At 35.6% G+C, this 16,871-nt stretch overlaps 1 protein-coding gene across 1 annotated transcript in view; it reads right to left on the bottom strand.

Moving 5' to 3' along the window:
• Positions 1-16,871, bottom strand: part of NECTIN3 (nectin cell adhesion molecule 3) — a 63,825-nt gene that overhangs the window by 18,048 nt on the left and 28,906 nt on the right. Inside the window, exon 2 of the mRNA XM_052649227.1 lies at positions 4,656-4,997. Coding sequence (XP_052505187.1) covers positions 4,656-4,997 — 342 coding nt within the window. The remainder of the gene's footprint in view (positions 1-4,655; positions 4,998-16,871) is intronic.

Below are 16,871 nucleotides of genomic sequence, written 5' to 3'. Positions count from 1 at the left end.
ATTTCCCAACGTTTTAGTTAGCTTCTCTGCACTTTGTCCCTAGAGGTTTCGCTGTCGCTCCCTCTCCTACCCAGTGCCCTCTATACTCTGATTTGGAGGAATATGATATTTTCCTAGCCCTGTATTAACACCAGGATTGTTAAGACCACTTCTTTCTGCTGGTTCTTTCCCCCACCTCCAAAGTACCTCCACGTGTACACAGCAAGTTCTAAACCAAAGACTTCAGAGGGTCCTTCTGTAGGTCTCTAAAGCACACACATTCTTTCCCTTAGATACTCTCTTCTTTCTACTTTCTGCTCCACAAATTCTAAACATCTGTCCAATCCATCTCTTAAACTCAGTGAGACCAGCATTCTTTACTTGAAGCCCTTGTCACTGAGTTGTCACCGGAGACTGACTAAAGAGGAGGCTGGAGCAACTGTAGAATTCTTGCTTATCTTTCTTCTTTCAGGGATCATAATCTCATCACGCCTATTGCCCAATGACTAAGAACTAGTTGGTTAGTTTTCTTGTTAGAGAGAGAAAGGGTAAATCCAATCTCTCTTACTCCATTATGTCTGGCAGTAGAAGTCTTTTTTTTTTTTATTATTACAAAAGTATTACTAAAAACTGGAAAAAAAAAAACAAAGAAAAATATCCACAACTATAATATACTAATAGAGTCATTATCATATACTTCCACTTCTTTCTCTTTATTTTTGTTTCCAGTGTCTATATAGATGTAATCATGGCATTCCTACAATTTTGTGGCTCATTTTATTTTCAAGCAGCAATACTTCTCTTAACTACAATTTTAACCACTATATAACATCTCATATATCAAGAAGAAGCAATCAATTATACAATAACTTCTGCTATGGGACATTTGTTCAATTTTCTTAAAAGTGTTTTGCTATATTACATTCCCTTAATTCAGGTCTATTACTACCACTCCTTTGAAACTCTACTGTCACTATCTCTGCCTAATCTACACACTCAATGCTTTTATCTATTTTCTTTGACTGACTTCGTAGAAATTTGATACTTAGAGCAGTTCTTTCCAATCTGTTCCAAAAGAATTAAGTTCTAATGCCTTCAGGTATCTGCTCTAAGTAATAGCTTAACTTCTGGGATATGCATTTAGAATGATAGTAACTATGTGCCAACCATGCATGCTAGGTCGCTTCAGTCGTGTCCAACTGTGACACTATGGACTGTAGCCCACCGGGCTCCTCTGTCCATGGGATTCTTCAGGCAAGAATACTGGAGTGGGGTGCCATGCCCTCCTCCACGGGATCTTTCTAACCCAGGAAGTGAACCTGCATCTCTCATGTCTGCTGCATTGGCAGGTGGGCTCTTTACTGCTAGCGCCACCTGAGAAGTTGTATGTGCCAACCACAGAACACTGAAAAAAATGGGTCACTGAAATCATTCCTGTAGGGCTTGATTCTCATTGTGGGAAAAATGTGCTAGAGCAATCTTAAAAACTTTATCATCTCTTGATATAAATAATATTACTTTAACAGTATTTTGCAAAGCCATGTTTTTGAACTGTTCATCTCTTTTTCTTCTAATCCCTACCCTAATAAAACTTCAGTTACTTTCTGTATGTCTCTTAAAAATTTTTATCTAATAAACATTACTACCTGAATGATCCCTAATTTTATTCACTTTTGATACAAAATGTGGTATCATTTGTCTATGTATCCTCCAACTCAGTAAGCCAAAGGCTGAATTCATCATCTCATCCTCCCAATCCCCAATACGATTTTCATTCAGACATGCCAATTTAAATTAATGGCGACATAATTTACTCAACCACTAAGGCTCAAAACCTGTTACTGTTCAAACCTTGGTTTCTTATATATAGTCAGTTACAAAGTTCTGTTAGTTTTTCCTTCCTAATAGCTCCCTTCTTCACTCAAGTGGCATAAATTAGAAAATTAACTTCAAGCTTTCATGGCCTCCTATCTGAGGCATTATGATTTCAGGACTTTTCACTGTAATCCATCAAAAACACCTGACTGATCTTCCTAAATGACAACTTTCATCACATTACTTACAAATCAAGTCTATGAGTTAGACACTCCTCTAAGCAAGGTGAGAAGATGGTCACAGTAGTGTTTTTCAAACTTTACCTACTGTGCATAAAAAGTACTTGGGGATCTTGCTATAATAGATTTATCATTCAACAAGTCTGGGGAGGATCTGAATTCTGTATTTCTAACAATCTCCCAAGTGATACCACTGCTGCTGGCTCATGAACCACACTTTAAACAACAAGAATCTGGGACTTCCCTGGCGGTACAGTGGTTAGAGCTATGCACTTTTCACTAAAGGCATGGGTTCAATTCCTGATCAGAGAACTAAGATCCCATGTGTCCCGTGGTACAGTCAAAAATAATAAAAAATAAAATAACAGAAAGAACTTGAGAATAAGAGAAGTAAGAAATACAACATGCTCAGTTTGCATTTCAAGTAATAGAAGGCTCAAATTCCCAATCTTGATATTCAAGTTACTTTAAAGTGGTCCTACTCTACATTTCTAGCCTTTAATTCTTGACTTTATATAAATCCTTTGAACAATCAACAGATTGTTCAGTGGTCCCTCAGAGGACACTTGGCAATGTTGGGAGACATTCGAACTTGTCACAGCTTCTAAGGAACTGCTACTAGTATCTAGCAGGTAGATGGCATGAAGGCTGCTGAACAGTCTATAACGGACAGGACAGTTTACCACAGCAAAAATTTCCAGCCCCAAACTTCAACAATGCCATGGTGAAGAAACTCTGCCCTAATATATGTTGTTTTCTGTTTCCTTGCATTGGCTCACTTATTCCCCCTCCGTATGTTTACACCATTCAAGGACTGGCTCAACTATTTTTCAACAAAACATTTCTGAACTACGGTTAACTTAGCTATTTCCATACCCTACCTAAATAACACTTAGTGTACTATTGCTACACACCAGAAACTCTTATAAGCTTTACAGATACAAAGTCAAATTTTAAAGTCCACAGTTGCAGTCCACCACAGGTTTATAGTGAAAAAGACATACAATAAGTGTAAATTAACTGCGACAACAAAGATAAGCTCAAGATACAATGGCAAAAGAGCAAAATAAAATCCCCATCAAACAGCAGAGGGCTAGATATTTTTTAAATGGCTACCAAAAGGATGTAGTTTGATGAGTAACAGTTAAATAGAAGAAATGTAGGAAGAAAAAGACAGGAGGGGAAAGGTGGTAATCTCTGGAGAAGAGAGGCATAACAAAAAATACATATAAAAACATAAATGTTAACATACCACGAATAGTTCATTATGATTATAAAATTTGGGCTGTTGGGAGAAGTAGAGCAAGGAATGGAATAGATGAAATTAGAGAAGTAGACACAGGTAAAATCATGACTGGTCTTATACTTTAAATAATCCTGAGTTTTAAACCATTGAATGTTTATTAATTTAGGAAGGATTACTAAAATAAAAAGTAAAAAATCTTATTCTCATGAGTTCTCTCTTCTACATACAAGCTATTTTCTTTTCTTGACACTTATTTTTTTTTAATTTTTTACCCCAATGGTTTGCACTTGATTTTTTAGATATTAATACCTTGTCTTCCAATCAAAACTGTATCAATTTTGTAAACCTAAGTTATATTTTTCCCACAGTCCTTAGGACAAGGTCTTAAATACAAAATCTTCGAATATTTAATTTTATTTCTATTTTTAAATAGTTTTTCTCAACATGAAAAAATATATAACAAATTTGGACAAAATTTCCTTCCTGAATTTCAGAGATCCTGAAATCATACCATTAAATATTAAAGGCTGTGTAACTGTTTGGTTCTCTTGAAGCAGACAGTGAGATCAAGTGAGGAGGGCAAAAAGTTTATAAAGGAATAACATCTTGGGGAAAAGAGAAGGAGGATTGAGTAGGGAAAGCTATTAGCAGACCTGACAAAATCCCTGACAAGCAAACAGGTGGATTCAGAGCAAAGACCACCCATTAAAGGCGTTCCACATTGGGTGGAAATGGCTAAGGTTGCTAGTAGTCCTTGGTCCTCATACTAGTATTCTATGAGTACTCACCAGCTATTCCAGATTGGTTTACCTTTCACTGCAGGTGGCTATTTTAATGCTAATAAGCTCTTTCTAAAGTTCACCATAAATTTTAACAGTTATCACACAGTAAAAGGTAGAAGATCCTTCAATGGAAGCAACAGCCCATGATTCAAATAGCTATGCAAATCCACAACAGCAGAAATAAAAATCTGATTTGAAAAACACACATAAGACATCAATGGCTCTAAGACTACAGTCATTAAAAAAAAATGGAAAAGCTTATTTAAAGATGATAATTTAATTAAAGGTTGAAGTTTGAGGGGAAATAAACATCAAAGAATATTAGCACTTAGTATTATAAACAAAAAATCTTTCCTGAACAAATTAAAAAAGTTATGAACTACACAGCATTATACAGACAGGTAGATAAGGACAAGATTTTGTTTAAACAGAGTCTAGAATCAGAGTTTTATGACAGAAATTGAAAAATCATATTTGAATTATTTCATTTAAAATCTATATTTATATGTAATTTCAATCATTTTAAGTTTTTGAAAATGTTTTTACTATAATCCTCACCACTACCACCAAAATACACAATTCAAGTACACATACCTAATACAGTTACAGTTGTAGAGGACTCAGCATTTCCAAGTGGGAATGTAACAGCTTTGCATATGTATTTTCCAGAATCAGAGAATCCTATGTTATGTAGAGTAATTGTTGCATCATTAATTGAATAGTTTTTAAACAAGACTCTTCCCTGATATTCTCCTTGAACAGAGAATCCATGTTGAGGATGATGAACAGCAACAGTCTGTGAACTTTTGCCATGTATCTTCTCCCATGAAATTTGTGTTATAGTTTCATTTACTTCAATTAAACACTTCAATGAAACATTCTTTCCCCATACTGCTGTGACATGTGGCTCCACAATAATTGGTCCAGCTAAGGCACCTAAGGAAAATAGAAAAGCATAGTTCTTAAAAATGAATCTAAGTTATGCTAACATATGATCAAATTCCCTCCCTTCCTGTTTCCTACACACTCATACAGACACTAATGATTGAGTAAACAGGAAGAACTGAAAAGAGTTAGATGATTCCACGGCTGGATTTAAGACCCAAAGAATGATTCTTAAATAAATCTAATAATCACCAATATGTGTTGCAGTGGATAAAGCACTACACTGGGACAACCAGTAAGCTTAAAAGGAGGTCCTTCCCCAGTCAAGACACTAGGTAAGGTGCCAGCCCTAGCTGACACCCTGACTGTAGCCTATTGAGAGACTATGAAACAAAGAACTCAGCTCAGTCATGCTTGGATTCCTGACCCAAAGAAACTGACATATAATAAAAGTATGCTGTTTTAAAACTACCAAGTTTTGTTACTCAGTAACAGATAACCAAATCCTAAAAGTATCTTCCTTTGGAGGGTTTCTCTACCAAAAATCTGTATAAAACACATTGGTAAAGACAGATCAACTGCCAGAAAGCATAAATCAAAAAAAACCATATAAATGTGAAATCAAAATTTTCTATCTCATAGATGAAGAAAACATACAAACAAAAGTTAAAATAAAATCATCAAACTTCACCCTTATGACACTGATTCCTTCCTAAAAGCAATGGGCCAAATATAAATCATTTTACAGAACATAGGACTAATACTCAGTAAATACTAAATTCAAGCAAGACACTCTTCACTAACAAGTATATTAGAACAGTTATAGCAAATAAATGGGGAGTACCATTTAAAAGATGATTAAGAAAAATGTTTAAACATGTTCAAACAGCTCTAAACAACAATGAAAACTTAATACAATATTATTTCTATGAACTTTTTTGAAGAAAAAAAACCCCTTAATGAATACATTAAATAGATAAGAGAGTTAACTTTGTTATCCAAGAGATGACTGACAATTCACAGTGATCATATTTAACAGCTATGGAAGAAAAGTTGTCTTTTTTTTAACCACTCCACCAAAAAAAAAATCAAGTCCAAAAAATGTACTTTCAACCATATAATTACAAAGTTTTTAAAATTTAATGTAATTAGTATAAAACATGAAAATATTCAAATGTATTTTAGCAAGCTATCATAAGCCTAATACTAGACCTGAAGACACACAAATGAAAAAGCAATTTATAAATATTAAAAATTTCATAATATTATGAAATAACATATAGCTCTGTATTTAAAGAAAAAGACACAATGACTAAGTAGGATATTCAAAAATGTAAGGATTTTTTAGACTATTCATCACACTGAAAGGTCCCATGGCTTTCTCATTGGAAGCCAAAAGGATATTTAATAGAATTTAAAGTTCATTATCTGGATTTTTAAAAAGTTAACAATTGAAAAAAGAATTCTTAATAATACATTCTTCTAAATCAATGAACATCACAATGCTAAAATTAAAGGGGGGCATGTTATTAAGGAACGATGAAGACAAGATGGTACACTATCATCATCATTCAACTTAGAATGGAAATTCTCATGCAATGAGGCAAGAAAAGGAAACAGGGACGAATAAAAAAAGAACACACAAAATTATTATCTTGAAAATCTATTACTAGAAAAACTGAAGGCCAAGGAAACCACTATTAGACCAATAAGGTGGCTGCTTGTAAAGAATGCAACCTGTATACAAAATATATATTCAACATGTTATAATATGTGATAATCTTTACAAATTTACTGTAGAAAAAAACAGTATTAGTAAAAATATTAATATTTAAACTACTTAAATAATGTTGTAAGGAACCTGCAGACCTGAGCAACTGACCTGCATAATTGGAAGACATGTCATAGTCATGAGAAGGAAAATGTAATGCTACAGAGATGGCAAATCTCCCCATATTAGCACACAAATTCAATGTAACTGCAATGAAAATCATGACAAACACACACACAACTGCACAGTAAGGAGGGGGTTGATACTAAAGTAAAAATAATAAAAACCTTAGTATCTTAAAGCAACTTAAAATATATAAACACATCAACATATATAATGGCATATGGTATGTAATATGTTCTACAAGTGTAAATAATGAATTAGTGAAGACATTCTGAAAGGACAAGGGCTAAATATTTGGAAACAGAGATCCCTGCTTTACATTAAACACACATACACACACAAAACCAGATGGACTGAAGATCTAAATGCAAAAATTTAGTCACATATGCCATATATACTGACAATAATTTTTTGTATGTTCTGGAAAATAAACATTAGTTACTGTAAGGAATGAAATTACTAAAGATTAAAGAAAGAAAGAACATTTAGTTGTCACTTTGTGTTCTTTGATGTCAGAATCACTTACAATAAGTAATGTTCATAATAAAAGCAAATAAACATATTCATCCTCCTCAGGTAGAGATATAGAAGGCACAGGATAAAGAAGTATTATGGAATGAATGTTTGTGTCCCTTCAAAATATATATATTGAATACTAACTGGAGGTGGGGCCTCTTGTGATAATGACATTTATATGAGGGCAGGCCCACATGCTGGCAGAGAAAAGAGCTCTCTCTTCCTCTCCACCCTGACAAAGCAAGAAGGTGACTGTCTACAAGTCAGGAAACGGTCCTCAACAGGAACTGAATCTGCTTACACCTTGATCTTGGATTTATCAAACTCTAGAACTTTGAGAAGTAAATGTCAGATATTTAAGTCAACCAGTTTTTTAAAGCACGCTCACCTGACAAAAACATCAAAATAAACTGGAAAGGATAGCGCTAATGATATCTCCTTACAACCTTAAGAATAATGGCTTATGGGGTAGCAATGCTCACACCAGACAGAATAGAATTTAAAACAAATTCTACAACAAAAGACAAAGAGGATATCATATAATAATAAAAGGGTCAATCCAAGAAGCAGATATAACATTTGTAAACATATACGTACCTAATAGAGATCTCTTCAAGAAAATTAGAAATACCAAGGAAACATTTCATGCAAAGATGGGCTCAATAAAGGACAGAAATGGTATGGACCTAACAGAAGCAGAAGATATTAAGAAGAGGTCGCAAGAATACACAGAAGAACTGCACAAAGAAGATCTTCATGACTCAGATCATCACGAGGGTGTGATGACTCACACTCACCTAGAGCCAGACATCCTGGAATGTAAAGTCAGGTAGGCCTTAGAAAGCATCACTATGAACAAAGCTAGTGGAGGTGATGGAATTCCAGTGGAGCTATTTCAAATCCTAAAAGATGATGCTGTGAAAGTGCTGCACTCAATATGCCAGCAAATTTGGAAAACTCAGCAGTGGCCACAGGACTGGAAAAGGTCAGTTTTCATTCCAATCCCAAAGAAAGGCAATGCCAAAGAATGCTCAAACTACCGCACAATTGCACTCATCTCACACACTAGTAAAGTAATGCTCAAAATTCTCTAAGCCAGGCTTCAGCAATACGTGAACCGTGAACTTCCTGATGTTCAAGCTGGTTTTAGAAAAGGCAGAGGAACCAGAGATCAAATTGCCAACATCCGCTGGATCATGGAAAAAGCAAGAGAGTTCCAGAAAATCTTCTATTTCTGTTTTATTGAATATGCCAAAGCCTTTGACTGTGTGGATCACAATAAACTGTGAAAGAGATGGGAATACCAGACCCCTGACCTGCCTCTTGAGAGATCTGTATGCAGATCAGGAAGCAATAGTTAGAACTGGACATGGAACAACAGACTGGTTCCAAATAGGAAAAGGAGTACGTCAAGGCTGTATATTCTCACCCTACTTATTTAACTTATATGCAGAGTGCATCATGAGAAATGCTGGGCTGGAGGGAAGCACAAGCTGGAATCAAGATTGCCAGGAGAAATATCAATAATCTCAGATATGCAGATGACACCACCCTATGGCAGAAGTGAAGAATTAAAGAGCCTCTTGATGAAAGTGAAAGAGGAGAGTGAAAAAGTTGGCTTAAAGCTCAACATTCAGAAAACTAAGATCATGACATCAGGTCCCATCACTTCATGGCAAATAGATGGGGAAACAGTGTCAGACTTTATTTTTTGGGGCTCCAAAATCACTGCAGACGGTGATTGCAGCCATGAAATTAAAGACGCTTGCTCCTTGGAAGGAAAGTTATGACCAACCTAGATAGCATATTAAAAAGCAGAGACATTACTTTGCCAACAAAGGTCCATCTAGTCAAGGCTGTGGTTTTTCCAGTGGTCATGTATGGATGTGAGAGTTGGACTATAAAGAAAGCTGAGCGCTGAAGAATTGATGCTTTTGAACTGTGGTGTTGGAGGAGACTCTTGAGAGTCCCTTGGACTGCAAGGAGATCCAACCAGTCCATTCTAAAGGAGATCAGTCCTGGGTGTTCACTGGAGGGACTGATGTTGAAGCTGAAACTTCAATACTTTGGCCACCTGACATGGAGAGCTGACTCATTTGAAAAGACACTGATGCTGGGAAAGATGAAGGCTGGAAGAGAAAGGGACGACAGAGAATGAGGTGGTTGGATGGCATCACCAACACAATGGACTTGGGTTTGGGTGGACTCCGGGAGCTGGTGATGGACAGGGAGGACTGGCATGCTGTGGTTCATCGGGTTGCAAAGAGTCGGACATGACTGAGTGACTGAACTGAACTGAATAGACGAGTACCTAAATATATAAAGCAAATAATAATAGACATAAAGGAAAGAATTGACAACAATATAGTAACAGTAGCGGACTATAATGCTCTACTTTTATCTGTGGATAAATCATCCAGATAGAAAACCAATAAGGAAACAGTGGTATTAAATGACAGAGAAGATGGACTTAATAAATATGTACAGAATAGATATCTCATCCAAAGCAGCAAAATACACATTCTTTTAAAATGCACATAGAACTTTCTGCAGGACAGGTCACATGCTAGGCCATGATCAAGAAGTACTCCACAATGGAAGGATGGTCCAATATCTGCACATCAATCAGCGTGATACCCCATATTAACAAAACAAAGGATAAAAAGCACATGGTCATCTCAATAGACACAAAAAATACATTTGAAAGAATTTAACATCTACTTACGATCAACTCTCGACAAATTTGATACAGAGCAAACTATTTCAACATAATAAAGGACATTTATGACAAATGCCAGTAATCATGCATGGATGTGAAAGGTGGACCATAAAGAAGGCTAAGTGACAAAGAATTGATGCTTTTGAACTGTGGTGTCAGAGAAGACTCCTGAGAGTTCTTTGGACTGCAAGGAAATCAAACCAGTCTATCCTAAAGGCAATCAACCCTGAATATTCATTGGAAGGATTCATGCTGAAGTAGAAGCTTCAATACTCTGGCTATCTGATGCAAAAAGCCAACTCATTAGAAAAAGACCCTGATTTTGGGAAAGACTGAGGGCAGGAGAATAGGGTGACAGAGGACAACGTGGTTGGATGGCATCACCGACTCAATGGACATGAGTTTGAGCAAACTCCAGGAGATGGTGAAGCCTGGAGCACAATGGCATGCTGCAGTCCATGAGGTCGCAAAGAGTCGGGGACACAACTGACTGAATACGACAATGACATATCCACAGCTATTATTATACTCAGTGGTGAAAAGCTAAAAAGCTTTTCCTTTAAGATCAGATAAAACAAACATGCCCACTCTTGCCACTTCTGTTTAACAAAATAATGAAAGTCCCAGCCACAGCAATCAGACAAGAAATAAAGGCATGTCATTTGGAAGGGAGTAAGTAAAACTGTCATTGTAGATGACATGCTAGTACTAAAGTCTTCACCAAAAAAAAAAAAAAAAGAGAGAGAGAGAGAGAAGTAATATGTAGATTCAGTGACATTACAGGCTACAAAATCAATATACGAAAGTGTGGATTTCAGACTTCCCAGCAGTCGAGTAGTTAAGACTCCAAGCTTCCACTGCAGGGTGCATGGGTTCAATTCCTGGTCAGGGAAATACGATCCCACATGCCATATGCATGGCAAAACACAACAAAACAAAACCTGGTGGATTTCTATAAACAGTGGCAAATCAATAGAAATTAAGACAATTCTATTTACACACAACTGCACTGAAAAGAGTACCTAGGAAAAAATTTAACGAAGGTAAAAGACCTCTACGTTGAAAGCTATACTACACTGATCAAAGAAATTGAAAAAGACACAAATAAATGGAAAGATATCTCATGTTCGTGGATTGTTAAAATACCCATACTACTCAAAGCAATCTACAGGCTCAAAGCAATCCCATCAAAATTCCAGTGGCACACTTCATTAAACTGTAACAAATAACCTTAAAATTCATATGAAACCACAAAAGAACTCTAACACCCTAAGCAATCTTTAAAAAATTTGGAGGCATCACACTCCTTGCCTTCAGACTATACTACAAAGCTACAATAATCAGAAAAGTATGGTACTGGTATAAAAAATAGACACATGCTCAATGGAACAAAATAGAGTCCAGAAACAAATCCATATATATACACTCAAGCCAGATTAAAGACCTAAATGTAAGACCTGAAAACTTATAAGACTCCCATAAAAAAGCATAGGCAATACTCTTTGAAATTACTCTCAGCAATATATTTTTGGGTCTGTCTCCTCAGGGAAGGGAAACAAAAGCAAAAATAAACAAATGGATCAAATCATACTTAAAAGCTTTATCATAGTAAAAGAAATCATCAACAACATGAAAAGACAACCTACTGAATGGAGAAAGATATCTGTAAGTGATATGTCCAATAAGGGATTACTATCCAAACTACACAAAGAACTAATGGAACTCAATATCAAAAGACTACACAACCCTATTTTAAAAATGGGCAGAAGACCTGGATATGCATTATTCCAAAGAAGGAACAGATGACCAAGAGGCATGGAAAAGATACTCAATATCATTATTATCAAATGCAAACACAAACCACAATGAGGTATCATCTCACACCTGTCAGAATGGCTATCGTCCAGAAGACAAAAAAACAACAAGCATTGGTGAGAATGTGCAGAAAAAGGAACCTTATGGACAGCTGATGAAAATGTAAATTGGTAGTCACTACAGAAAGCAATATGGAGGTTCCTCAAAATGTTAAAATCAGAGTTACAATATGATCTAGCAATTGCACTCCTGGGTGTTTATCTGAAAAAACAAGAACGCCAATGTGAAAAGATAGATGCATGCCAATATTCAAGCAGTATTAATTTACAATGGCCAAAATAAAGAAACGACCCCTAAAAGATGTAACACAAACATATATACACACACACATAGAATTTTACTCAGTTATTAAAAAATAAAAATAAAACTCTGCATTTGTGACAAAATAGATGGACGGACCTGGAGGGTATAGTGATACAAGACAGAGAAAGACAAATACTGTATGTTTGTTCTTATATATGAAGCCTAAAAAATAAAACAGACTCACAGAGAAAAAACGTGTGTTTGCCAGATAGGAGAAAGGGGAGGAGAGAGGTGTGATGAGGAGTACAACAGGTGAAGGGATTTAAGAGGTACAAACTACCAGCTACAAAATAAATAAGTTACAAGGATAAAATGTGCAACACAGGGAATATAATCTATATTGAATAATAACTTTGTATAGAGTATATTTTATAAAAATATCAAATCACTATGGTGTATACCTAAACTAGTAAGTCAACTATACTTCAATTTTTAGCAAAGAAAAGTTTTTGGAAAAAGAAAGAACCATGGCTTAATGGGGCACTATTACTAAAGAGAATAATACTTGGAAGATAGGAAAAAGAAAAAGTGGATCCAGTAAATCAAAAATACATTTAAAATATTTTACAATATTTAAATGGGGAAAATTACTCTCCACATAACAAAGACAGAAAAACCACCAAGGAAAAAGTTGACAGATTTGACCAACAACAACAAAACACCTCTCTAATAATCAAAGAGCTTGAGCAGATATTGACCAAAAAACTATAAATGGCTATTTTTAATGAGTTCAATTTTACTTGTAAACAAATATTAATGTAACTGTCAGGTTTTTCTTTTCCACTTTAATTTCTAGGAACTTACAAGTGATTTTTACTGTCTAATTTTCCTACAGAAACATTCTGAGGATTTTTTGCTTTCTGCAAAAGTAAATCTGGTATAAGTTTTTGTTTATTTCAACCCTTAAATCTTTACACAAGGATTTACATTACCCTGTAAGTACTGATAATTTGGCTCTCCCTTAGATCTGAGTTTCCAACGATACATCTCCTTGTTTGTGTTTCAGTTAGCCAAAGTTAGTTCTTGTTGCTTGCAAACAAAAGTGTCTAACACATTTTCAAACCTAGACTAAACCCAAAAGTTAAAAGCCACTTCTGAAGAAGATTTTCCCCATGGAATCTTAAAACCATGGAGAAACAGATTTTCCATTGTGGTTCTTAGACCAAGGTCAATATTATAATGTTCATTACTTAAGATCTCCCAAACATGGAGCCTACTTCTTCCTTCCACTTTCCCATCTGCAGCTGTGTGTGACTGGAGACCACAAGAGTATTGGAGAAGCAACTGATTATTACTAAAGATTCTAAACTAATTGAAGTATGTTCCTCATTTATGGTTATGTAAAGTCTACAATATAGAGAGGCTAAGAACAGCAAAGAATTGAATGTATCCTATCTGGCAAGACCCTAACTCTGTCATGTCCTGGCTACTGCACACTCTAGAGGCCAAGGAAAGGCATGATAAGATATGATGCTGTTTCTGCTCTGTATATCGATTTGATACAAACCAAATAAAAAGTTATGTAATTAACTAAACTTATTATCTTTTTAAAGATAAAGAGGATTGCTTTTCCCCTACCTGTGGCTTCCATGAAAACACTACAATCAAGAAAAAAACAACTCTTCGGGATTTTCACATATTTTTGAATACTCATGTGTATTTGAATTCAGTGAGAATTCAAAGTGCCCATAGGATACAAGTAATTAGGAAATATATATATATCTGAACAATAAGCTTCTGACAAAAAGAAAATATAATAACACATGGAACTTATATCGATTTTTTAAAAACAAAAAGACTTGAGATTTATAAGAGATCACATTAAACTGATTGAAATGCAAGTATGAATAAAGTGGCAACTATCCAAGAAATGAACCAAGAAGTAAAAGTCACCACAAATCTATCTTTAAAACTATCTTTTTTGATATTTTAATATTATCTTTTACCACATTTCACTTTTCAACCTACAAAAAATGTCATGCATCTTGGATATTTTAGTTCTGGGATATTCCAAATGTTAGATGTATAAAATAAGTATAAGCAAATATACAAATGAAACATTTATTGATTGTACTGTGTCCAACTATAAACATCTCCAAATATCTCTAGTATGGATTCTTTCTGACTTCTCAGAAGAATTACTTCTTCAAAGCAACAACTGAAATAAGCAGGTGTTTTCAAGAGACTAGCAAAATCAGACCATCTAGGTATCTTCAGTCAGTTTAGCACACTTAACATTTGAGAGGGGGACTTCCCTGGAGTTAAGGTTAAGCGGTTAAGAATCCACCCTGCCATGCAGGGCATGTGGGTTCGACCTCTAGTGGGAGAACTAAGATCCCACATGCCAAGGGGCAACTAAGACTATGAGTCACAACTACTCAGACCACGTGCCACAACTATTACACAAGTCTGCACACTGCAACTAGAGAAGCCCCTGAACTAGACGAAAGACCCCACATGCCACAATTAAGACTCAAATACATATTTTTTAAAGCATTTAGATAAATTTTACACCAAACACATTCAACAATTAATCTGAATTAATCTGTTTAACTGATAAGTGGTTTGACATGTCAACTTCAAATATGTAAGCAAAATCTTTTTTAACAACAGCCCCAAACACTCAGAAATAAGCACAGAGTAGTAGAGCCAAGTGACTAACAAAATGTGAGAACTATATTATAAACAAAATGTGAGAAATATATAATATTATATATTATAACTCAAATACTATTAGAATATAAAAGAATCTCTAACTTTGGGATCATAGGAGATCCTATATTCTAAGGAAAAACCTGGATCACATATCAAAAATAGCTGAGAGAATTCAAGACATTGATGTATTAGTATGTATTAAGTATGTACTTTGTTTGCAGGCACTGTCACTGTTCTAGGTGCTGGGAATAGTACCGAACAGGTAAGATACCCCGGTCCTTACGGGGTTTACAATCTAACTGGAAAGACGTAATTAACAAGAAAACAAATAGATGCCAGAAAGTAAGAACTATGGAGGAAAATAAAGGAAGGTAAAAGGTACAGTTATTACTTTAGGATAGCGCCACAGCTTTCTGATCAGAGTGACAAAAGATCTTTTTAAAATAATATTGGAACAAAGATTTGAAAAAGGTGAGAGAGTGAGAAAAAAGAACCTTGCGGTGTCCCTACAGTGAAGCAAGAGAAAGAATGGCAGGAAATGAGGCCACAGCAATAGCAGGGGACCAGGCTATACAACTGTATGACTTGGCTTTTATTAATCCTGGTAAATTGAAAAACGACTAGAAAAGTTTTTAGCAGAAACATGACATACTCTGATTTACCTTTTAAAGGGACAAGGATCCCAGGTAAGAATACATTTTGTTAAAGAAGGAGAGAGAAGATGGGGTTTGGAGTACCGTAACCAAAATGGTTCAGTGAGGCAATGGACATGAATTTGGGCAAACTTGGGGAGATGGTGAGGGACAGGGAGGCCTGGTGTGCTGCAGTCCATGGGTTTGCAAAGAGTCGGACATGACTGGGTGACTGAACAACAACAACCAAAGTAGTAGTGTTAAGCAGTAGTCAGATTCTGGATACCGTATTTTTGAAAGCAGAGCAAATGGGATTTTTTGGTAATGGAACCAAATATCAGGTCTAAGATAAACAGAGAAGCCAAAATTACTCCCATGTTATGGCCTGAATAAGTGAGATGATGCACTTGGCCTTTTACCAAAGTGAGAACTAGCGAGTATTTTTAAGGATTAGACTGCAGAAGTGCAGCTTTTAAGTTTGTGATACCTATCTCACAACCAAACAGACAAGATTTATAAACAGCTGAATACATAAAAGTATGCTGTTCTGGAGAAACTGATGGACTGACTGAAGATGTAAATTCAGAATAATCAACCCATAAAAGGTATATAAAGTCATGAGACTGGATGAAACCACTACAGAGTATTTAACACAAAGACTACGCACTCATGGTACATTCAAATATTTACCGGTCTGGAAGTTGAACAGAACTCAAAAGAGAAGATGGCAAAAGCATGGCCAGGGAAGAAGGAAGAGGACCAAAAAGTATATCCTGCACAATAAGTATAGCAAGTTTATAGCAAGAGAGAGGGATCAATTACCCCAAATGCTGTGTAGGCCAAAAATGAGGACTAATAAGTAACCAATGAATTTAGCAACTGTCTTACTGAATGGTGAGGATAAAATAAAAGCCTGATGGGACTAGATTTGTAATACTGAAGAGTATAGATACTTCTGAGTCTAGTCAAGGAAGAGTAACAAGATTTACCCTCAGGCTTGAAACAACCGTAATGATTCCAGAGAGACAGCAAACCTACCAGTGAGCCTGATGATTAGCCTCAGCTTACCACTCATAGTGAATTCCAGGGCCACCACTACAGAGAGAAACCCTACACAGCCAGGCAGTCTCTCTGAGTTCTACCCAACCTAATAGATTCTAGCCAGTACAATCAGGCCAGAAAACAAAACTTATCTGGATTAGGAAAGAGTAAAACTGTCTTTATTTGCAGAAAATACAATTTTCTATTTATAAAATATCTGATGGAATCTATTAAAAAGCTACTATAACAAGGGTGATTAGCAAAGACAGTACAGTAGCTATACAGGATCT

Source organism: Budorcas taxicolor, chromosome 1 (assembly GCF_023091745.1).
Source record: "Budorcas taxicolor isolate Tak-1 chromosome 1, Takin1.1, whole genome shotgun sequence".
In the NCBI taxonomy this organism is placed as follows: Eukaryota; Metazoa; Chordata; class Mammalia; order Artiodactyla; family Bovidae; genus Budorcas; species Budorcas taxicolor.
The sequence above is the reverse complement of the archived record's forward strand: the minus strand, read 5'-3'. Positions and strand labels throughout refer to the sequence as shown.